At 36.9% G+C, this 25,614-nt stretch overlaps 3 protein-coding genes across 8 annotated transcripts in view; 2 read left to right on the top strand and 1 right to left on the bottom strand.

The window, feature by feature from the left end:
* The window catches only part of LOC127505766 (60 kDa lysophospholipase-like), a 293,042-nt gene that overhangs the window by 66,754 nt on the left and 200,674 nt on the right, over nt 1–25,614 (top strand). The window lies entirely within an intron of this gene.
* LOC127505765 (phospholipid phosphatase-related protein type 4) lies at nt 659–18,508 on the bottom strand. Its single transcript, XM_051881569.1, has 7 exons — nt 18,126–18,508; nt 14,069–14,254; nt 7,872–8,001; nt 7,164–7,359; nt 6,123–6,180; nt 4,370–4,543; nt 659–3,937 (listed from the first exon to the last, which is right to left on the bottom strand). The coding sequence occupies exons 1-7, from the start codon at nt 18,201–18,203 to the stop codon at nt 2,498–2,500; spliced, it is 2,262 nt and encodes a 753-aa protein (XP_051737529.1). The 5' UTR covers nt 18,204–18,508; the 3' UTR covers nt 659–2,497.
* Nucleotides 19,501–25,614, top strand: part of plppr5b (phospholipid phosphatase related 5b) — a 63,017-nt gene continuing 56,903 nt past the window's right edge. For 2 of the 6 annotated variants that reach the window (XM_051881586.1, XM_051881588.1), the window contains exons 1-3: nt 19,501–20,196; nt 20,318–20,351; nt 23,926–23,996. The gene's annotated coding sequence lies outside the window, so the exon portion shown is untranslated. Of the gene's footprint in view, nt 20,197–20,221; nt 20,352–23,925; nt 23,997–25,614 lie in introns of those variants that run through there. The other 4 variants (XM_051881587.1, XM_051881591.1, XM_051881589.1 and 1 more) reach the window with 3 other exon arrangements.

Below are 25,614 nucleotides of genomic sequence, written 5' to 3'. Positions count from 1 at the left end.
CACTGAGCCATCGGATTTCAACAAAAATATCTTAATTTGTGTTCCGAAGTTTAACGAAGGTCTTACTGGTGTGGAACGGCATGAGGGTGAGTAATAAATGACATTTTCATTTTTGGGTGAACTAACCCTTTAATATACTTACAGACAATTTCTGTTAGCTTAAAAGATTAATGTGAATATGTATTACTTCAGTCTTCAATCTCCTTATGAAAAGGACCACAGTTTTTTTGTAGCAACCATAATTTAAGTGTACAGGTAGTAAATCCCCTCATTCCCCTAATAGGTTATTTAATAGAAGTAACTTATGACAGTAGTGACGAAGTATTAGGCACTTTTCAAGAATAGGGTACAAACTGATGTCCCATTAAAATTTTGACATTTAAGACTTTGCCCTGTCCCACTTCAGTAGTCTTTATGATTTTCAACTGTATCAAACAATTAAATGTCATAAATTTGTCATAATAAAACACAAATTTGGTTTTAAATTATATTCAGACATAAAATTCAAAAATAAGGGTATACTTCATTTAAAAAAATAAATAGAAAATAAAACACCTCATGTAATATTTAGTTTGACCTTTTGACCTTTTCTTACCCTATTTGTGGAAAGTGCCATTACAAATGTTGAGCCAATTGATGATTGAAGACACTGAGCAGATTTAAATGGCAAATGTTTATTCAAACACTGATACAGCACAGTTTTTATTCATCTACCCTGTTACTGGAGTAAAACAGAACCATGTAACGCTAGAAACAAACTGTATATTAACAGAGTTTGACATATTTTTCTGCCAGGCCGCTGCAACATTAACACGTAACATCACTGTAACAGGTTCGGCTGGATTCATTCCTATCCAAACTGAATCTCACGTCACTGTGTCGATGATAGTTACACAGAGTGCTACAGAGTAAAATGTTTCTCGGAAAACACACACACTGCTATCAGCATGCTTTTCTAAAATCATTAGCGCACATTAACAGGTATCCAACAATCTCTTGACATGTTAGAGATAACATACAGTGTATTCTGGTGTGATTTAAAATATCTTTATCTATAAAGATTGTCAACAAGTAGTTTATATTCAGTATAAATAGTTACACTTGCAGCTTCTACACAAATGCATAATTTACAAAAAGGAAACCAAAAATAAATGTGAAATATCAAACTACCATGCATTGGCTACAGCTGTGCTGAAAGAGTTTGTGGTTTATAAGAATACAGACTTCTATAGAAATGTTTCAAAACAGAATCTTCTCTTTAAAATACCCTTTGGCACATTAATTTACAGTTTATAAAAAGTTACACAGTAAATTAACATGGAATTAAATGTCTCTGCTGTAGTTTTTAACAGCTAAGATGACACTAGATTTAATGAGCCACTTCTTGCTCATTGCAAATCTCTTTGTGAACAGTAAAGCCATTTTTCTTTTTTCTTTGTGGGCTACTCAAGTGCATATAAAACATTTAATATGACTGTTTGGCCTAAAAAGCTGGAGCTCACAGTGGTATAACCACAGTTAGATAAATCATTGTTTTGCTACTAATGCAGCTAACCTTAAAATAACTGACATACAATCAGAATAATCTTTTGGAATAAAGTAAAATTAATTCTGTTATGCAAATATACATTTGAGAAAAGAGTGGAAGATAGACATTAGCTGGAAGAAATGAATCTCATTTGTATTTATTGGTATTTGTACGTATAGTTTTTTTATGTTTGGATAGACACGGTTACATACAATATCATTGTATGGACAAATACTAAAACATAAGCTTTTATGTGTCTATTGAAATATACATGAACATACTTTTTACGTACAAATTCCTACAGATACATAGAGTACTTAAAGTATTTGTATTGCAAGTAGTAAACGTGAAGTGCATGTCATTTTATGACTATCATTTGCTACAGAGAATATTCTAAGCACTTATGGTCATTAGAAAGTTCAAATGACAGTTTTCAGGAGTGGAAAACAATATTTTTTTCTATATCACCATCTGTTTTTTTTTTTTAACTTGTCATTTTTTACATAATGTTCTTAGAATTGGGCAGCACCAAGTTTAAAAGTTATTTACAGAATACAAAAATAAGCGTTTCAGCTAGCATAGTTATCAGTGTATGAATGAGTGAATGATGTATATTAAAGTTTGACTATATGAAAAATCTTTTTAAGATATTTGTGATGTTAAATACTTAAATACAGTGTTGCAGTTCAAACTTGGCACAGTCACAGTTTCATCTTCACAGTGTCACAAAAGGTAAGACCATTTCCATGTGATATACTGTCATATGTTTACAATGTCATTATCACAAAAGTAAACTGAATTCTGACCAAAACCTGAATTTTGTGCTTTTCTTGCTGTCATGTATATATGTTTAAGTCAGTGAATCATCTCATGCATGACGTCATTGGAGATGTGTAAAACATAGCAACCCAACCACCCAACCTCTTTCTGGTTTCTTCGTTTGCTTGTTTTCGTTGAGATATTGACTGACTACTCTTTAAAAATTGGGGTGGTTGACGTTCCCTTGTAAAAAATGTTCCTGGTATTATCTGGACTGTTTCCTCTTTCAGGGATGAGGATCCTGGTTTTTCTTCGCAAGCTGGAGTCGCGGCTCCCAGGACCAGATTCAGTCATTTCCATGGGAGTGACCCGGATTGTGGAAATGGTCTGGTTGGGATGGTGGTCACTGCCTGCTGTAGATACAATAGGGACAGTCGGGACAGTTGGCACGGCTACGACTTTAGGAGCATTAGAGCCATTCTTCTTTCTGTCCGTAGAGCTCTTTCTATCTGTAGAACTGTTCCCATCCCTTACAGATTCAGAGCTCTCCGAGTCCCGATTCAAGTCGTTAAGCTCAAATGACTGTCTAAAGCTGCTTTGGGACTTCCACGTCCAGGAGCCACTTCCATCTGTGGAATGCGCATGAACCAGGGGTCGACCATTCTCTGGATGGGCTTCCACCCGAATGATTGCTCCAGTGCTGCCTTGACCTCCGGACTCCACAGTTAGGCTCTTGTAACGTTGCAGCGGTGCTGTGGAGCTGGTGTGGCTGCTGCTTTCAGAACTGGGAGAGCTTCCCTGCAAGAGACCTTGCTGCTTGGACATCGCAATGACCTGCATGATGCGCGGCTGGCCATTAGAGTTAGTCCTAACCATCGGTACCTCGCCGCCCTTCTCCACAGTCCTATCCATGCTTTTCAACCATTTGTCACGGACGTTACTGTTATTCGGCAAGCAGCCCATGTTCTCCTGTGTCTCCTCTGGGATGTGGACCAACTGTGAGGAACCAGGCCGAGACTGCATGGGTATCCGAGCACCGCCAGCAATCCCGCTAGGGTTGCTTGGTAGTGTTGTACTTCCAGTGGCCATTTTTAGGTATGGAGTTCCAGGTCCCTGATGTTCACCATTGATTCCCACAGCTGAGGGTTCAGAATTGCAGCGGACATCCATGCTGTTTGGAGGGGACTGTCCTGGTCCACCTTCCATGGCATGCAGGGAATGTTTATGGTTCTCATTCTTACTCTTCCATTGCAACAGCAGCTGCTTGGATCGACTCGAATCTACCGAGGACGTGTGGATGGTGGCGTTCCGGAAGGCAGACTCATCCATGGCGGGCGTATGCACTCTGGGCAAGGTGTTGAAGGTCACCATGTTCTCCTTGTGTGGAGGGCTGCGAGTATTGATGACCTCCACATCTCCGCTTGTTTTTTTCAGGCTGCTTAGAGGTCCGGCCTGGTGGTGTTGGGCATTGCGGTGCAGGATGCCCTCAGAGCATGAAGATGAGAGGCCGTCACTTCCACTGCAACTCTTGGCAGGGAGGTGGTGACCTTGATGGCACAGGTCAGCCATAGTTCGATGAGAATCCCGAACGTGAAACTGACTTGTCCGTTTCTCCTTGCTCGGTTGAAAGTTTCCTACAGCAAACAAACCCTGGACAGACAAAACACAATATTTCATTGGTATTTCCCAACATACTTAATAATATGGGTTTGCTTAACACAATATACCCAAGTAGGACATATTCATGGATCAACATCCTTTTTGGTCCTAGAACAACTTTGCTGTGAACTGTCTTATTTTATGGTTAGGCTCAGGCCAGAGTTTGGAGAATTAAAAAAAAAAAGATTCCTTCTGATTTTAGGGAAAGGAAAGGGTTAGCTACAGTATACAGCTTGGCTTATGATTGATGGGAATGTTGTTCCAGAACCAACAAAGATCTGATCCAGGAACAAGTCCTAGTTTGGCTAAATCATGTTTCATTTTGTAGACATGCAAGTAAATAGCATTACCATGACCTTTTATCTGACGAAGATTCTTTAAAATGCTATCAAATATATGATAAACTGCCTATATTCATCTCACTAGGTAAACAGCGATGCCCCCTCCAAGCAGAAAGCCCAGGTAAACGTCAATGGCGTGGTTCTTGTGCTGAATAATGCGGGTTAGGCCACATATGATGGCACAGATAATAAAGGAGAAGACCAGAAGAGGCTTCAGCAGTTTGGATGAGTCCGTCAACGTGCTGTTGAAGTACATCTGCGCAAGAAAAAGATGATCATGAACACAGATTTGCTGTGATGTTTCCAAGCTGAAGCAGAATCAGGTAGTGAGCCAGAACCATCCGCTTTTCATTGCAAATGTTCATAGACATTTTGATAATTATAATGATCTTCAAACACTTTCATATGAGTACAGTGGTTCAATATTAATATTATAAAGCGACGAGAATATTTTTGGTGCGCCAAAAAAAACAAAATAACGACTTATATAGTGATGGCCGATTTCAAAACACTGCTTCATGAAGCTTCGGAGCATAATGAATCAGCGTGTCGAATAAGTGGTTTGGCGCGTCAAAGTCACGTGATTTCAGCAGTTTGGCGGTTTGACACGCGATCCGAATCATGATTCGATACGCTGATTCATTATGCTCCGAAGCTTCCTGAAGCAGTGTTTTGAAATCGGCTATCACTAAATAAGTCGTTATTTTGTTTTTTTGGCGGACCAAAAATATTCTCGTCGCTTTATAATATTAATATTGAACCACTGTACTCACATGAACTGATTTAAATATGTTAATGGATCTTGAGAGAGGAAATGTCATTGTTGGCTATGGAGGCCTCACTGAGCCATCGGATTTCAACAAAAATATCTCAATTTGTGTTCCGAAGATGTCTTACGGGTCTTACGGGTGTGGAACGGCATGAGAGTGAGTAATTAATGACAGAATTTTCCTTTTTGGGTGAACTAACCCTTTAAGACGACAATGTGTAAGATCATTTAAACAGCTTAAACTGTGTTCTTGTAATGGAAATTCATAAGGGTTTAAGCGAAACTGAAACTGCTCAATATAAATAACAGTTGACTCTTTGTTTTAAGTAATGAATCAAATGACCTTGAGAGGAGCACTACAGACTGAAAACCACACTTTGAAATGGTCATGTTTTTCTCTGGATTTGATGTTAAAGCTTAAAAAGAAATATTGACCTGCCAGAACACCAGTAAAGGTGTTTGCATGGGCAAAAAATAAGTGTCTAGACCTTTATGACCTTTAACTGACAATAGAACACTATTTACATGACCAAACACATTTTCAGCTCTTTATGCAAAATTTGGGGTAAGATTGTGCATGTAAACAAGTTCTTTGAATCTAAATTAGCCAGTTTATTATTTTTTATAATAAACTGGCTAATTTTTTGTCAACATATATCAACATACAGTATACTGTTTAATGTGCACATAGTTCATGTCAGTTTATGTTTTGATTTCAAGAGCAGAGAAAAATGAGAATGAGATTTTTGGTATTTAACAGCATTTTGTTCAACATGTAAAGACACATTATTTTATTCTTACCCTCGAATGGACAATTACATACAAACACATAAAAACACATGACTCAAATGGGTCAACACTACTTTGACAAGCTCCACAAAACTGCATGAAGGCATCCGGATGTTGCAGCACAAATAACAGTAGAGAGCTGTAGTCTTTTTATCCACACATCAGGGTCAGTTTTTCACAGAAGGTGACATGAGTGCAGCTTTTTTATCTTTTAGTCTCTAGCAGCACAGTGAATTGAAAGTGCCTGAATACTTCTGAATGACTGACTTTTACTCACCGAGACATAAACAGCAGCAAAGGATGCCAGTGTTGCATGCTGTGACGGGAAGGATTTTCTGAAATAAATGAAAGGAATTCCGATCAGTTCTGGCATCAAAAGAGTTTGAAACAAGAATACAGCAGACACTTTTGAAACATTCCTACATATTGCGCATCCAAAATCCACATCTCTTTATATATATATATATATATATATATATTACATTCTGTCTGTGCAATTAGTAATTACTAATATGAATGTTATAGAGACACTGTTTATGCCCATGGCTATTGGCTCTTTGGGAGACTCCCATGGTGTGGTGAATCTGTTGAACCTAATGGTGTGTCTGCATCTTCTCTGACTGTTCAGAGGATAAATAAACATTCACAGCGGCCTCATAAGCAGGAAACAACAAATAGCATAATATGCTATACTGTATATTTTTGACAAACAGAGACATTGTAAATAAAAAGTCTGGAGAAAGCATGCAATAAACTTCAACATTATTTACACTTTCAGAATCTGAGACATCAGATTATACTTGTGGGTCTACAACACAGCCAAGTTCCAACTTAGTCTGATAAAGAGTTCTGGAATTGACACAACAGTGAATCTTGTTCAGACAGAGAGGGAGTTATAATGGGGTAAACAATATCTTTGTATTTGTGTCAGCATCATACATATGCTCAGAAATTCATAAGCCACTTCAGTACTTTATTATTTAGTGAATCTACACTAGTGGAGAGATGGTCACCAGCCTCATCCATTCCTTTGAAAACAAACCTTATTAAAAAAGTACAGCAAAAGCTGTTCCGTTAATCTACAGTCCCTATTCTTAGGCTGCAGTGATGCTTGGCTTTGATCTGTACGGCTCTTGTGCCTGTATCGTTCGTATGAATTCCTGAGGGTTAAGAATTTTACACTTGACTAGTACTTAAAGATTTTTTTATCAACTTGTCTGTATCAGCAGGTGTTAAGATAATCTATGTTTCACATGACAGTGGCACTGTTAATCCAACAGAGATCTAGGTCTCCGTTTGCCAAGAATCAGAGCTGTACCTGCCGGCGTTGATGACAGCAGCGTCAGATCCTGAGCAGATGTCCTCCAGGATGAAGAAACTTTCCTCACAGGAGGTATTGAGGTGAGTGTAGTTGGGCTTGCAGACAGTCAGGAAGTAGGGGGTGGGGTAACCCGTCGACAACTGGATGATGTCGGTAATCAGAGCCGTGGCACATAAGCCAAACACGTGAACGCCTGAAAAGAAAAAGAACTTTAATGCACCGATATCTGATAATTACTGATATTTATTATAACTCTAAGTTGATAACCAGTATATTGGATGATTTTATATATCAATCTTTTGTTTTAATGTTAGAAAACTAGAAATGATGTGGGATCCCATGATCATTTGGCTATAATTAATCGGCCTATTGTACTGATAATAATAACATTAAAAAATCGTATCAGTCGATACCAATATGACCACTGATATTTTATCATTTTATTGCCAGGAATACTTAGATGCATATTCTGAGAGACAGATACGTTTGTGTTTTGTTTGTTTGTTTTTTGTGCATTTAATACGTAATCAAAGGTAGCAGCGTGAACATTCTTCAGAATTTCTCCTTTTGTGTTCAGTGTTCAGTGGAACATTCCTCAGAATTCCGGCCACAAAAATGTAACATTTCATGTGTTCTTCTTCATAGGTAACAGAATAAAAGCCAATCAGGATTGAAAGAAAATTATCTGCTAGAAATGTGACCTACCCACAAACCTGACACCTCGCCGGACGAAAGAGTTAAAGTTGCAGCCGGCCGCATTGATATCGGCTTCAACTCCACCTCCGCACTGCGCTCGGGACAGACAGCAGAACAGAATCCCCTCTCCGATCATGATCTGTGGACATGCAACACACCAGGTCAGCGGTGGGAGTGGATCAAATTTTCAGAACGGTGGATATCTCTCCTCTCAGATTGCACTCAACGGTCTCATACTAACTCTTCAGGAGATTCTTTTTACCATGACACCAAATCCAGAAGCTCTGAAGTGAAGCTACAGATGCCTTTAAACAGAACAGCCATAATGTCCTTGTCTACTTGTAAATGCACAGTTTTGATGAGCTATAATGCAATCAGCTCTCACTTGGGTTGAGAGAGCGGCCGTTTTGATCATTGCACACTTATGTATTAATGCCCATCTTAAGCAGGGCTGTCACTGTACATCAAAGGCACATCCATCCTTAATCTGCTCCAGATCTGTCCCCGTCGTTTCACCTCCCTGTCTTCTGAAATTCACGCACTCACTGACTTCTGCACAAACATTAGTCTGTGAAGTGCTGCTTTCATGGAGTTGAATCATTTCAGCTCAAATGGTCACAAGCTAAATAAATAAATTCACGGGGTGCTTGATTATGATTTCACTTTTTTAACTTTAGTTAGTGTGTAATGTTGCTGTTTGAGCATACACAATGTCTGCAAAGTTACGATGCTCAAAGATCAATGCAAAGGGAGTTATTTACTTTTAAAGAATTCACTGTTTAAGGACTACAACAAACGGCTGGTAGGGACTGCAACGAGCTTCTTCTTGGGTTAGTGACATCACTAATCCTACAATTTACATAAACCCCGCCCCTGAGAACACGCAACAAAGGGGGTGAGGCCATGTTGGGCTGCTTTAGAGAAGAGTGTTGTTACTATGCTGTCATTTTACGCTGGACTGCTTCACAAACGAGGGTCAATTCAATGCTGGATTTGCACAAAAGATTAACATGACGGCACATGCTAGTCGATGAGTTGAATCAACTCCACAGCAACTAAATAAATTTATCCACTAACCATTCAGAAACGTCCAGTTGCATCCTAAAAGTTGTAACTTCTTCCTGAGTCTCTACATCAGTGTCTGATTCCGGTTTGAACAATGTAAGGCTGAACACCGTTACTGACAATCGTCATTTTGGCTGCGTGAGATTCTCCAGCTTTGTTGTTGTTGAGCAACCGAAGCGTGAGCGGTTAAAGCTCCGCCCTCTTTTGGAAAGCAGGCCGGGAGCAGCAGCTCATTTGCATTTAAAGGGACACACACAAAAACGGCGTGTTTTTGCTCACACCCAAATAGGGGCAAATTTGACAAGCTATAATAAATGATGTGGGGTATTTTGAGCTGAAACTTCACAGACACATTCTGGGGACCCCAGACTTATATTACATCTTGTAAAAGGGGCATTATAGGTCCCCTTTAATAAACTGTAATACACTTGAACACATTGTAATTATGACTTGCGCCTCAAATGTCTAGTAGCATGAGACTAGGTTTGCACTGAATGCTTTTTTTTCTTTAGATCCATACATACTCAACAGTCGGCAATCTTCTATTCTATATTCCGTATTTTGCCAGGTGAGGAGTTTAAATCCCAGTGGGATCATGGGATTGATATCGGCTGTGCTCTACGCTCCAGCCTAGTGGGGGAGGTGCTAAGGATACGATCTAAATTGGCATGCCCATGTGCCACACCGTGACCTGAATCGGATCCCAGGAAGCACGCAGTTCCCACCATCCCATCCCATCTGACCAACTCGGCTCTCAGACACTGATATTGTGTCATGACACCTGGAGGAACCACAGGATGTCTCAATGCCTGCAGTCACTTCCTGCCTGATGCTATATCTGGCCTATGTAGGTAAACAGATTGTAGACCAAGAATGGGCTAAGGAAAGGACGGAGTGGGTCATTTTTAATGACTGCCATTACCTGACAGCCAAAATGAGTTTTTAGACACTTTGCTATGCATTTTTATGCAGCACATCTTGTTGAGATAAGATGAAAATGTGATCAGAGCTCTCTATGCCTGCAACTCAAACTAAATTATTTAATTACCTAAAATAGCTAGCATGGAGGCCACATGCTGCAGAGAAAAGTACATAGGGTGTCTTTGTAATGCTAGTCATTTTAGTCATTCAATCAGTGCTTTCTGTTTCTCTTTCCTGTACAGTAGGAATGAAAAATTACTTTTCTGCAAGTTTTTTTCCTGGAAAAAAAAAAAAAATCCATTCATTTCACATATCTCCTCTGTACTTTTAAAAGAGAACAATGTCTCAAACTGTTCAGATTTGCAGTCTACAAAAGAATGTCAGAGATTTCAGTATGGACATTTTTCATTAAATTCTCCAAAGGACAGATTATCCATCCACAATAATATTATAGCTCTATACTAAAAGTAAAATCTGAGACTAAGTTGACATAAATCTCTGTCTGAGAAATGCAAATTCCTTCTGGGTATATTTAGATGTTTTTTTTTTTACTGTAGATTTTTGTTTATGATTTGATTGCTTTAGATTCATGTTAGGATTAGTCCACTTTTAAATAAACTTTTCCTGATAATTTACTCACCCCCATGTCATCCAAGATGTTCATGTCTTTCTTTCTTCAGTCGAAAAGAAATAAAGGTTTTTGATGAAAACATTCCAAGATTATTCTCCTTGTAGTGGACTTCAATGGCCTCCAAACGGTTGAAGGTCAAAATTACAGTTTCAGTGCAGCTTCAAAGGGCTTTAAACGATACCAGACGAGGAATAAGGGTCTTATCCAGCGAAACGATCGGTCATTTTCGAAAAAAATACAACTGTCTATGTTTTATATAAACAAACGGAGGCCTTCTAAGTGCCTCCGCCAAAACCGCATTTCTGTATTCTCCAAAATGCTTACGCTGTATTTCCTACACCTTCCCTATTCAACTTACGGAAAAAATTTAACTGCGTTCGTTCCGTAAATTGAATAGGGAAGGCGTAGGATATACAGCGTAAGCTTTTTGAAGAATACAGAAATGCGGTTTTGGCGGAGGCACTCAGAAGGCGAACGTTTGTTTATATAGAGCATAGACAGTTGTATTTTTTTTCGAAAATGACCGATCGTTTCGCTAGATAAGACCCTTATTCCTCGTCTGGTATCGTTTAAAGCCCTTTGAAGCTGCACTGAAACTGTAATTTTGACCTTCAACCGTTTAGAGGCCATTGAAGTCCACTATAAGGAGAATAATCCTGGAATGTTTTCATCAAAAACCTTAATTTCTTTTCGACTGAAGAAAGAAAGACATGAACATCTCGGATGACATGGGGGTAAGTAAATTATCAGCAAATTTTCATTCAGAAGTGAACTTATCCTTTAATAAGATATATTCAATCTAATATACATGTTTTTGCCTGGAGATAAATTTAATCTTATGAAATGTAAAAAATGTGATGACATGCTTGATAAATGTTTATGCCCTTAATATAAAAAAATGCCTGCGGTGTATTTATAAAATTTACCAAGTGTGAAGATGATCTCAGTCTATGTTTATCTCTTCAATTTGCACTAACTAGAGTAACTTTCATCTACAAATAAGTTCAGAGGATCAGAGAGACGAGAATCACAACCAACTCATTAGCGCCAAGAGCCCATTAGCATTTGTGAAACCATTTAACCATCCTGAGCTTTCGAGACAACAGTAATCTGCCCTAAGAACTCAACATGAATTTGAGTGTGAAATAATCTGATTTTCAGTATGAGGGAACAAACAAACTACCATAAATCCACAGCAAAGCCTGCTGCGAAACTGCCCTCATCTATACTAGCAGTTAACCTGAGGACTCCTTGCTAGCTAGAAGAAGAAAACAGCAAATTCACTGTGTCATTAGGGCATCCTCAGAGGGCTGGCAGACGTTTTGGCAGTGTAGTGATGTACTGAAGGTGTCATAGAGTTGAGGAGAGAAAGATGCTATCTGACAGCTCACTGCTCATGGAGTAGCATGAGGAAAATCTCATTGTGTATTTGAGCTATTCATGCACAAGTTTTCTTTTCTGTACCATGTCAGATAAGGCTCTGAAAGGGAGGCCAGTTGGTGTGTGTCAGCTGTGATAATAGACCACAGGCAAACTGTATAAATTTACTCAAGTAGGACATGCTCCTGCATTCACATCCTAGTCGGTCCTGTCATTGAGTTTTCAGTTTAGTTTGGAAAAGATATTCAAAGTTTTTGATGCAATTAGCAGCAAGTCACATACATATTTATGAGCATTGCTGTATTTTCCGCTTTTAGCTTTGTTGTCTGTCTGTGAAATAATCAGAAATCCTGATCACAAAGTCTAAACGCATTTTCTGCAGATTTTTTTGATGTTTTTCTGTGCAACAAGACTAATTATTTTGATTAATATATACACGCACTACTGTTCAAATGTTTGGGGTCAATAAGATATTTAATGTTTTTGAAAGAAGTCTCTTATGCTCACCAAGGCTGCAATTATGTGATCAAAAATACAGTAAAAACAGTAATATTGTGAAAAATTAGAATTTAAAGTAACTTTTTTATTTTACTATATTTTAAATGTAATATCTTCCTTTATGTAAACTACAAAAATGCGAATTTGTGAAAATGGTGATGTCATGCGCATGCGTATTAAGCCCAAAGTATAGTTTACGTTTTGCACGTACGCAAGGGTCAGCGTACAGTGCATGTGCCGCGAATTTCATCATCAGAAGAGTACGCGCACCACTGGATTTTTGTAACCGTGTGTGTACTTGTACGTGCAGGCCCCACATGTGCATTTAATTTTTTTTGCAGTAATTACTTTATCCACAAGGTGGCAACCGTGCCCTGGGGGCGTCAATTCACAAGGTAGTCAAAGAAACGGAAATAAAAGGCCTACATGGACGAGAGATTGTGCAAAGAGGTTAGAAAGTACCCTCATTTGTACAACTCTAGCATGAAAGAATACAAAGATGTTTACATGGGTTGTAACTCGTGGCAAGAGATTGAACTGTGCATGCGTCGAACACCTGTGTATGCGTACGCGTCAAATGAAGTATACTTTCCAAGGCTGTGCGCTCGACTATGAAAAAACGCCCAGGGCTTTACGTGTTCAGTCTATAGGCATGTAGTGTTTCTTTACAAAGTGACATTGCCAACTACTGGCCCGGCAGCATAATACAGTGTTTTTAGTCGTTTTCATGGATCCATGTGAATGGCGATCGTATTGACAATATTGTCGTCTGTACGTGAAAAACGCAAAGCAGTTTTTAGTACATCGTTGTCATGTAAACGTACCCTGAATACACAGGGGAAGGTAATCAAAGGAACAGGCAACAGGTGTGAACTAATCAGGCACTATGGCAACTAATGAAGGCAAAACAGACAAAGATGACTATGACTGAAAACTAAGGGTACGTATACATGACAATCATGTATAAAACGTATAAAAAGTTTTCCATTTTTAGTTGCACACAGACTCGTGTAAATAAGACTCCAAACAAGACAGAAAATAAACATGAATGTGACACTAATATGCTGAATTGCTGCTTAAGAAACATTTCTTATTATTATCAATGCTGAAAACAGTTGTGCTGCTGAATATTTTTGTGGAAACCATAATATATTTTTTCAGGATTCTTTGATGAACAGAAAATTCAAACGAGCAGTATCTATTTGAAATAGAAATCTTTTTGATCAATTCAATGCACCCTTGCTGAATAAAAGTATCAAATTCTTAAAATGTTACTGACCCCGACATTTTGAATGGTACTATATATTATATAAATATATAAATATGAAATTGTATATGTGTATGTGTAAATGTATATACGTATATGAAAATTAAATAACATACTCTATATACCTGCTTGCGTGATTCTGACAGTCTCTAAGTGAAAGTTTCTTGGCAAGGATAAGATGCAGAGTAGACAAGACTCTATGCCGATAGCCAAAACTCTGGCACTGCTATGATTGTTCGAATAAATGTTGCTCCACACCTTGGGTGAAACACAAAAGTGCCTGAATAGACACAAGTCATGACACATTTTTACCTATATGCGGGTAACATTAGCAAAAGGCCAACAGCTTGTGTCCTATCTCTCTGACATCATCCAATGTACAGTATCCAGAAGCACATCTTGCAGTGTGTGTATGTGTGTGTAGGGGTAAAGGGTTAGACTGACCGTAATAGCAGGAGCTGCGAAAGCGAGGCTGAGGAGCATGAGGAAGGGAATGACCTCATGTGTGGGTTCGATATAAGGCAGACTCAGACTGCGGTCGTGGCAGCTGAAACCCCAGCGGACCGGTTTGAAAATGTCCGTCCACTCCAGGAAATACACACTGACCACAGATGAGATCAGGAGAGGAAGCTGTTAGAGAGGAGAAAACACCACATAACTCTTCAACAAACATTTTCAAGGAATTACATTGTCCACATAACATGTCCCTATGGAAATATACATACAGTCTGCCAGTCATTATTGCAAAATAAACACAGACAGGGCAGTACTTACAAAATAAATAATATCCTAGGTATATGAAAGCCATATAATGAGTTCAGGTCAGTAATAAAACAGACCAATGGTGACAGATTCAGTAAATTGCAGTAAAACTTTATGGAGTCACACTAAGCTCTTTTTAAATTATGAACTCAGATACAGTTCCACATGGTGAAAATGTGATTTCATTGGTGCTGGGGGTGAATTTGTGTAGCTTAACACACTAAAACAAGAAAAAAACATGTTTTTTGAACACGCACAATGCAGTACCTTAGAATACCATGTAAATACCATTGTAAATCAATACCATTCAGTAACTGTAGTATTACTTAAAGATCAGCTGATACAATGCAAATTATATTTTTATGTTTAACAATATATTTATTTGTCTGGTAAGCGATTTTTAATTGTTGTTTTTTCTGCATTTTGATACAATAAATAAATTATTGTTAGACTACAAAAATAAAAACATAATAGGCATTATTATAATGATTATTATGATTAAAGCTATCTATATGCAATATATATGGTCAAAAACGTTAGAAATTATGTTAAATTAAAAACAAATAATGAACAAAAAAAGCAATATCTAATTGTTAAGCTACACATTTCACAACTGAGAGTAAATACTGTTATTTAAAATGTCGAAAAATTGACTGAAAAGTGTGAATGCGGGTAAACATTTCAGTCAAATGAATTATCAGTCTGTCTATTACACTTACACATATTTGATATAACATATTTGTTAACCAGGTTTATATATTTATCATCAATGAAACATATTTCTTTCATTCTCATAGATTTTTACCAACTGAATATTGCTTGTTCCACAACGACGTTCATATTTTTTAAATAAATGTAATTGTTTTCACAATGAACAGATTTATGATGATTCTAAGCAATTGGAATAAATGCATTTTGAAAATATGAATATTTAAATAAAATCATATATTCAAATAGTTATAATAAACTCTGCCATGTTTTTAGAGTGCATAAATCTTACCGGTTTCATTTTTGTAATGTATTACTGAAAAATATACATCAAATTAAGTTTATTGGTTTGTTTATGTTAAATCTAAATGCAGTGATATGCCATTCAAATACATAAATCTTAAAGGAAATTATAAATATTCAAAGTCTTAATTTTGTTTTTGGTGTCTACTAGAATAGGTTTTCATGCTTATTCACATTTTTTCACATATTTTACATTGTTGCAGCACCTCTCTTCCCAGTCTGTCAGTAACACTCTGTTTAGTTCCTGTCTCTTTGAAGCCCCTCCTTCTGAAAAGCGCAATGTGCTCTGATTGGTCAGCTGGAAAAGTGTGTTGTGATTGGTCAACCGCTTTGAGTGTGTTTCGGAAATGCCACACCCCTTACCATAACTGCGAGTTTCAAGTTTTTTTTTTTGCGTATGTCTTTGGTGGGAATTATTTTAATGAGGAATATTGTGACGTACATTCCCGGAAGAAACTCAAGACTACAATCGTCTGTTTCAGGGAGTTCAGAAAATGTAAAAAAGCATAATAGGACCCCTTTAAATTTAGGCGTAAATATTTTTTGAGAGCGGGAGAAGGCTCAGTAAGATCAAAAATCGAACATGATTTTTTACAACAATCTTCTGGTATGTCAAACTTACAAAATCTACTTACAGTATCTATACTGTAATTTAAAAAGTAGCCTAGGCTTTTGACGGGTGCCATCATGTGTCATGATTCTCTTTGACCGTCATGCTTGTGGTCGGCTGGTCTGTAAATCTCCTACGATTTGTCCCAAGTGCCAGAGCTTTGGAGAAAAATATGGGTCAGTGGTATCAGTCGGCCACAGTGCAACTCTGCAGAATCAGCACAGGACGGCAGCTGCTTGCTGTAACCATCTGCATATCAAATGCCCGCAAACTGACCTCGATCACTCTACTGTAAAGAAATTTAATGAAGAGATCTTAATAACTGGCTTACCATGGTAAATACGACAAAACAATCTGCCATAAAATATACTGGATGATTTTTTCAAACATATTTGCTCATGTGAAATAATTAAGATGATTTCAGGTATATATAAGGTAATTCAATGCAAAAAATGGATCAAATTAAATCCTTCACATTTTTCTATGATTGAATATCCATTTTCAATCAGAAATGCATCATGTTACGGAAGTAAAATTGGTTGTGAATGCATTTCTTGTTGGTTTTAAGATGATCCCAGATGAAAAGAAGAGGTGACACTAAGGTCTTAATAATTGATTGCTATAAATGGTGAGGATAGTGTTTCTTAGTGGCTACTTTCAGATCCATGTGGGACAGGCACCATCACAGCAGGTACAGATGGTGAAGGACCGGCTACGATAAGAGCATTGCTAAGGAGATGTGCTTGGGTCGGGGAGGTTTCTGTGACCTGAGGAAACTTCAATGAGATCTTGAGAAGTACAAAATCCAGCTGTCAATCAACGCATCATATCCCTTTAAAACCTTCAGATATGATAATCCTGATCTTCTAGACCTTCGTTTTTGGTATTTGACAAACAATTTTGCAAACCTCACTGAAAAACAGCAAATGGAGGAATGAATAAATGAATGAAAATGTCCGATTCAGCACAACTCTGCATAATGTATGAGTGCACGCTTAGATCTTCCTCTTAAGTACTAGATCACGTGTGTCGGCGTATGCATGTGCGGTATGAAAGCTTCACTGCCTCAATTCTTTATGTCACACTGACCTACATATATTCCACTAACCCCATCATGATGCATGGAGAGCAGAGCACCTCCTGGGGCGAACATCTAAGAAGGAGAGCTGACAGAAGCGCAGCATCCCAGTGCTGACATCACTCTATGACAGTTAGTCATACATATCAATCTGATAATATTTTACAAGGAAAATGTGAAATGCTTTCCATCGAAGTAAACAATGCTCAATAACATGAAATATAAAAATCAAAAATCAGTGTCTTTCATTAGTTTCAACATCCCCCATTGATTATTTTAATTTGCAAATAATAATAAAGCTAGTGAGATTAATTTTGGTTTGTTTGTGCTTATTAAATGCAATGAAAAGTAAATACCAAGTTTGATGTTTCATCTGTGACTTTCAAAAAGCCAGAAACAGTCAAAGGTTCAGATAAATTGCAAACAGCTATGAAGAAAAAGAAACATTTAAAATAAATTACTCAATATTATATTGAATTTAATTTTTTTTTTAATATTTAAAATTGTATGTAAAATATATATATTTAATTTCATTTATTATTATCTAATTTGTTACTTTATGTCAACACCAGCAAAAAAAAATATATATAATTTTGTGGTGAATAAAGCTTGTAAAGTTCAAAACATCTAAAAAGCTCGATTGTTTCTTAGACAGCAATGAGATTCAATGGATAACAAATAGTCTTTATATATATATATATATATATATATATATATATAATTACAATATGAACTCAAACATTTGTTTCTCCTAAGGAATGTAGCAGAAACATCTGACATAAAGTTGATACTTTGAAACCTGAATGGGAAGTCCATTAACTCATGATCTATGAAAGAGCATCCTGGGCTCATAAAATCTCCTCAGGTTCAGTTCATCACTATAGCTATAGTCAAACATTTAAATGTTACATTTATCGATTCAGCTATGACTGTAACATATAGACTAAATAATTATCCACATGAAATTGTCATCTTATTCTGATATCCTAAGTTGTCACCTGTCAAATCAAACGTGCAAATGTAAACAGATAGTCACTTACCTCAACGAAATAAAAGCATGGCAGCAGTGTCACGCTGTCTTTTATCATCTTCTCTTTCAGTCTTTCTCTCGCAGACATCGTATTTCTCTACTTTAAAAACGCTAATAACCTGTTGTGTCCTAAGCGTCCACCTTTATCCAGCAAAACAAGCCGTCTAGATCAGCTGCTTCTTGCTCCATGGAGATGCATGATGTGGGTGCATACAGAAACAAACGACACACACACAGTCTACACCCTTCACCTTTTACACGCGCTGTTTGTACTGGAGTGGAATATGATTGCAATTGAAAATACAGACAGAGAGGAAAATATTGCCGGCAAGATGACATCAGATTTTTCGGATGAGGGGCTTGTGTCCTGACGCGCATGCGCACAAGCTGTAGGCTACATTCCTCCAGTCATTCGCATAATTATTAATAATGTCACGAATATAGAGGGTAACAGTTGAACGTGTTTATGTAGAATGCGGGATGAATTGAAGGAGTGTTTTTATTGTTTAATTCCACATGAAGGTTGTACATATGCACACTGACAACATATTGCTATAGAAAATCATTTCACATGAAAGACAATTCATGCTTTCATGTTTTTTGCGGGGATGATTCTTGGGCATTCAGTGTTCAGAACAGTACAACACAATGCAATACCATATGCAGTTCAATGGGAAGCAGTAGGCTACAACAGAATGCAATGCATGAGCAATGCAATACAAAAATAAAACGTTATTCATGTCTAAAAGGGATAGGGGGAAGACAACATTGTAGCTAAATGTTTGCTAACTAGTCCATTTATTAAAAATATAAAATTAAATAGACAATTGCATTATTCATTCTTGTAAAGGCTAGTTCACACTGGCCCAACAACACCAACTATTCTAGTTAATAGTCCTTACTTTGCAGCTATGTATGGTTGACCTATGGCACCGGCTGGCGAATAAAAGTTTAGCCTATAAACTCTTAAAATTCCCAAATGTTTGTCCTAAACAGCAATGAGATTCAATGAAGAGCAAAGGCTTTTTTTAGATTATTACAATATGAGTTCAGACATTCACTCCACTATGTTTTTCTTATTTGTTTGTTTTATTTCCTAAAGAATTAGTCAGAATCATCTAGATTCTAGACAATGTTGATACTTTGAAACCTGACTGAGAATTCCATTAAGTCTCATGATGAGCTATGAAAGAGCATCTTATAAGCAATACATTTTTCTTCAGTTTATCACCATAGGCTAGAAAAATATTTAAATGTTGCATTTATTGAGTCCACTATGTTTGTAAAATGGAATTTGTCATCGTATTCTGATCTTGTATATTGATTTCACCTGTCAAATCAATACAAAGCAGTACAACAATGCTATATAATGCAGTAGTGCAGCAACTGACCTTTCTTTGATGCTACTCGTGTGGTTGACGCATGCGCGCAAGATCAATTAAGTTAATCGGCCACTCGCTTTTTGTCAGGGTCAAACCTTTTTCAGATTGGCAATGCTCGCGTGAATTTCTAATATTTACACGTAAGAATTAAATGTACGACCATTAAATGTAAATTTGTGCGATAAAACATCTCTCACTGCATGAAACAATATGCGTTCAATTATTAAGTGCTGCTCTCATGCTTGAGACAACGTCTTGTTTGATTTTGTTGCAGCAAAAATTGCTCTGACCGCCGCAATTTTTCAGATGTTTTTTTTTCATCCAAATGCGTTTTATAGGCTACTACTTTAAACTGACGTCACTAAATGGAGGTAATGCGTGCGCATCGTACAGACCAGATCAATCAATAATGGAATTTAACTGGCAAAATAACACCCCTAAGGGGATAACAAGACCCCCGATCACGATGATCGAGGTTTATTTTGCCATCAAAACGAACACTCGGTCTCTTCTATTCTAATTCCAATGACATTAATCTTACAACAGCGTTTCTAATGTCACGTAAAGAAACAAAACCCTACAGGTGTGTATGTCCTGCCAACAGAGAGGTGAAGTGGACAGAGGCAGTGGATGATTCTCCTGTAAGTGCGCTGTAAGTGAAGAAGCGCGTGCGCAGAACAGTAACAGCAGCAGACTGAGGTAATTCTCATTAACCAATGGTTTAAATAGCCTAGAGACGAATCGTACTTTTGAAAGTTTAGTAAAACAAACAAATGCGAGCGGCAAGCATCAGAGAATACTAAATATCTCCCTCCTCCAGCAGGGTCCTTTCTGATGCCGTCAAAGTGGCAAAGGTAGGACTCTATTTCATTGTGTCACTGCATCATTCCGTCTGTGGCTTTATAGAGAATACAGCATTTTTAATGTTTATTTCTTATTTAGTTCTATTTATTCTTATTTTATTTTATTTAATATTTAATATTTCGTCAAATGTGTTAACAAGACTAATATTGAAGTTATAAAAGTTGAAGTTGATTTCTCGAGGGAAGCACACAGAATATTGATTTTCCTTTGCTATTTTGCCTTAAAGTTATTAAATAAGTTTGTCTTTGTCTTTTGTGCTGTGTACAATCAGTAATAAGTTTTAATTGTTTATGCTAATATATCACTACTATGCACAACTGAATCTACAATATCCCATGTGAACAATCAGAGGATAAAGCCAACCTTCAATACATACATGGGCCTCAAAAACTACTAAGACACTTAGGCCACGCTTAAAAGTGTCTGAATTCCATTGCATTAGGTAACAAAATATACATTTACAACAAGTTGCATCAAATTATGTAATTATTAACAAATTATGCAAAACCTTTTATTAGAACTAACTTCACATTCCCTATACGTTTTTAGTTAGTATTAATCAGTTGGTGTGAAGGTGATTTTAGACCTTCTTAAGGTCAGTTTGTCACATTCAAGGCAAGTCACCTTTATTTATATAGCGCTTTTTACAATGCAGATTGTGTCAAAGCCCCTATGGAAGCCCGTTTGCGCCACTAGATAAAAAATAAAAACAGTAATTGCAACTTTTTATCTCAGAATTCTGACTTTTTTCTCACAATTCTGACTTTTTTCTCACAATTGCGAGTTATAGTCACAATTCTGAGATACAAACTTGCAATTGCGTGATATAAAGTCAGAATTGTGAGATATAAACTCGCAATTGCGAGGAAAAAAGTCAGAATTGTGACTTTATATCATGCAATTGCGAGTTTATATCTCACAATTCTGACTTTTTTCTCACAATTGCGAGTTTATATCTTACAATTCTGACTTTATATCACGCAATTGCAAGTTTATTTCTCACAATTCTGACTTTTTTTTCTCACAATTGCGAGTTATAAAGTTAGAATTGCAAGAAAAAGTCAAAATTATGACTTTATATCATGCAATTGCGAGTTTGTCTCGCAATTCTGACTTTATAACTCGCAATTGTGAGGAAAAAAAGTCAGAATTCTGAGAAAAAAGTTGCAATTTTTATTTTTTTTATTTAGTAATGGGCTTCCATACAAAGCATCTTTACAGTGATAACAGGAAAATAATTTTGGCTGCAAAATAATTTTTGTCATTGTCCAAGTATTGATTCATTCCATTGTAAAAATCATCAGTTATTAAGTTTAGTTCATTTATCTATACAGCAGCTCGGGAGAAAACAGTGATGCCATCGTCCAGCTCAGTTCAGTTCGCATAGAATGGTGTCAATGCAGGCAGATCAAAAACATTGTTGAATATCAAGTTGATTAATTATGCTCATTTTCCACTAATGTTTCACAGCCAAGAAGTGACCAAATATATGTGTTTTAATTTTAAAGAGCAGTAATTTTTTATAATTTGCAGCAAACCTTTTGTTTGTGAAGTGTTTGCTTGAAAACTGTGCTTGTGCTATATTTCTTTTAAATAAATGCAACTTGGTTTGATATTGTTAAATTTTGCAAAGGCATTCAAACATTTTTATTTTTGTCTCATTTGTCCAAATATGTCTTATAGCCACCTTCTGTATAATCACATGTTGTTCATTAATTAAATTAGGTAGTATACGGTAAGTCCGTGTATTTTACTGTATCTTGTAATTACCGTAAAATAAAGCTTCGTATGCTTTTGAATCGCTCTCGTGGTGCTTTGATGTCATTCACCGATCGGTCTGCACAGCGCCGCTTCACGTCAAACACACCTTAAATCTGCAGTGGTCAGGTGATACAAGTCGTAGCTCTCAAAAAATTATGAGTTTACACATTGTAATTACAAGTACGTGAAGGCTTTTTACAGTTCAGAATTGTTATGGTAATTATGACATGATGTGAAGGCACCTTTAGACCACTGATGAGCTAAAACATTATGACCAGTCACAGGTGAAGCGAATATCGTTGCTCATCTAACAAGACTGCATATTAAGGTCTGGGTAGATTAGATGGTAAGCAAACAATCAGTTCCTGTGATCAGTGTGTTGGGTGCAGGAGACGTGGGCAGGAATAAAGATCTGAGCGACTTTGTCAAGGGCCAAATTGTTACGGCAAGGCAACTGGGTCAGAGTATCTCTGAAACGGTTGATGCAGAGTGCATATGATGACCCCTGTCCACCGTCGAAAACGCCTACAATGGGCACGCGATTGTCTGAACTGGACCTTGAAGCCGAGGAAGAAGTCCAATGAGTCAAGTTTTCTTTTACTTAATGTGGACGGCCGTACACGTGTGCGCCGTTTATCTGGGGAAGTGACGGCACCAGGATGCACTGTGGGATGATGACCGGTGGAGGGAGTGTGTTGCTCTGGGCAATGCTCTGCTGGGAAACCCTGTGTCCAGCCATTCTGTGGATGTGAATTTGCCACGTGCCACCTACCTAAACATTGTTGCGGACAGGTACACTCCTTCATGACAATGGTGTTTCCTGAAGTGGCCTCTTTCAGCAGGATAATGCACCCTGCCACACTGCACACATTGTTCAGGAATGGTTTGAGAAACATCATGAAAAGTTCAAGGTGTTGCCCTGGCCTCCAAAATCCCCAGATCTCAATCCAATTGAACATCTGTGGGATGGGCTGGACCAACAAGTACAATTCACAGTGGCTCCACCTTGCAACCTACAGGACTTGAAGGATCTGCAGCTGACGTCTTGGTGCCAGAAACCACAGAACACCTTCAGGGCTCTTGTAGAGTCCATGCCTCAGTGGGTCGGCGCTGTTTTGGCAGCATATAGGTCTTATATAGACTGCAGTCTGTAATTTATTATTGGATTTACTAAATCAAATTTCTGCATTAAAGAAATCCGGATTAAACAAGACAAATGAGACTGACTGAATGCTGAATGTAACATGAACTCGACATGAACTGCAAGCTTTAATTTGAAAAACACATTATTTTAATTTCAAAGAAGAATATAATATTTAACAAATTAAATATATAAAGACAAAATATTCTATTCAGAAATCTTTCAAAAGGCTTTTGTGATGGTATGTGAAAGCATGTAATGCCAACAAAAAATTTCTGCATATGTCACTTGATTGGTTCTCTTATTTATTTATTTTATATAGCACTTTTCACAAGCTCAAGGATGCTTTTTAAACATTAATCTCTTGAAATGGTGACCTTGGTGGATACAACCTGCAAAATAAAAAGTGCTCTTATAAACTTTTAGAAAACATAAAGTCTGATTTAAGTTTGTGAACTCTTATGTTTTTTCTCAAATTTGTTAAATATGTTTGAAAAATGAATCTTGCTGTGAAGTGTACTTTGGGAAAACGCTTCTGAAACTTTAAGAATGCACCCTTCTGAACACAGCAGGTGCAACCATCAAAAGAGGATCACTAGTGCCACCCAGTGGTTTCTGCCACTTATATTTTCCCCCATTGAACTTGCTTATCTTTTGTTTAGGCATCAAAGTTAATGGAAAAAATGACTGATTTAGAAGCCGCAAGGAATTCTACAAATATCTCACAGTTGAGGTAAGAAACACATTTTATATACACAACTTGCATAAAAATGACAAAGTAACTTTGTGACCTTGAAGTCTACACACTCCATAAATATGTGAAGAGTGACAGCTGGCCTAGTGTGAACTCCTCTTACATGTGAATCCTTCAGAGACATTTCAGTTAATGAAACATATTTTGCTATTGACTCTTTTTGAGGGGAAGCTAACAGGGAACGTTCACAGTACGTTCTGGCAAGGTTCTCTCAAAGTTATAAACCAAGCATTCTTCCAGTAACGTTCATTTAGTTATCTGGTCTTTAATAATGTTCTCAAAATGTTAGCACAAAAACATTATTTATACATTGTTCATGCAATGTTTAGTTGGATGTTCATATTTTTTTTTTTTTTTTTTTTTTTTAAATGCTACTATTTGTTTCAGAATGTTTAGAGAACATTTAAAAGTAACTTTCTCTTAATGTTTGCAAAATTATAAAATGGAATGTTTCCTTAATGTATGTATAACCAAGAAAAAAAGTTCTTAAAACATTTATAAAACTAGATGTTTTGAACATTCAGAGAACATTCAGGAATAATGTTTTCTTAACTTAATATGAACGTTAGCGAAATGTTCTTAGACCATATTTTTGTTAGCTGGGATTTGGCTTCAGTTTAAAAATAAAAAATAAAAACACAAGGGAAAATGTCACAGTAGACAAGATTTTTGATAACGAGAGCTGAAAGCGAGGAAGGTTGTTTAAACATGGTCCATTTTCACAATGAAGCTCTATAATAATATCATAATTGGCTTTATCTGAAATAGGAGCATCATTGACCAGCTAAAGGTGTGAATTGAACCTCCTCTTCAGGGTTGCCAGGTCTGTGTAACAAAACTAACCCAAAGGCCTTCTCCCAAAATATGCCATTTCCATACTTAAAATACATATTTTACAGTCACTGCAAACCATATCATAGTAATCATAAGGCTCACTACCAGTGGCCCTCCTTCACCAAACTTAACATCTAGCACAGTTTTATAATTGGTAGAAAATAAAATCTTAATATAAACATTTCAGTCAAATATAATTTATGCAATATTTCAAACCTTTAACCGCGGGGGGTTCAGCAATGTGTGTTTAATGCAACTAGACTGCAATTAAAGGCACTTATAACAAAGACGCACCCTAAACACTGGACAGGCAGTATCGGCAGGAGTGAGAGTGGCCATTATTTTGAAAGCTTGTTCAAATGCTTTTGTGTGCTTCAGTGCTATCAAACCACATTAAATCTTGTGAATCTCCTAATTCAGTCTTCACAAAGAACAGAACTTACACTACAGTTCAAAAAATTGGGGCCAGCAAGTTTTTTTTTTTTTTTTAAGTTTTTGAGTCTCTCACTAATATGCCTGCATTTATTTTATCAAAATACAGTAAAAATAGTAATATTGTCAAATATTATTGCAATTTAAAAGAACCGTTTTATATTTTAATACATTTGAAAAGAAACTATATAGATAATTTATTCCTGTTATGACAAAGCTGGATTTTCAGTCTTTAGTGTCACATGATCCTTCAGAAATCATTATAAAATGCTGGTTTGCTGCTCAAGAAACATTTCTTATTATTATCAATGTTGAAAACAGTATTAGCAGC

This window comes from Ctenopharyngodon idella, chromosome 23 (genome assembly GCF_019924925.1).
Source record: "Ctenopharyngodon idella isolate HZGC_01 chromosome 23, HZGC01, whole genome shotgun sequence".
In the NCBI taxonomy this organism is placed as follows: domain Eukaryota; kingdom Metazoa; phylum Chordata; class Actinopteri; order Cypriniformes; family Xenocyprididae; genus Ctenopharyngodon; species Ctenopharyngodon idella.
Note: the sequence above shows the minus strand (reverse complement) of the source record. Positions and strands in the feature narration are given on the sequence as shown.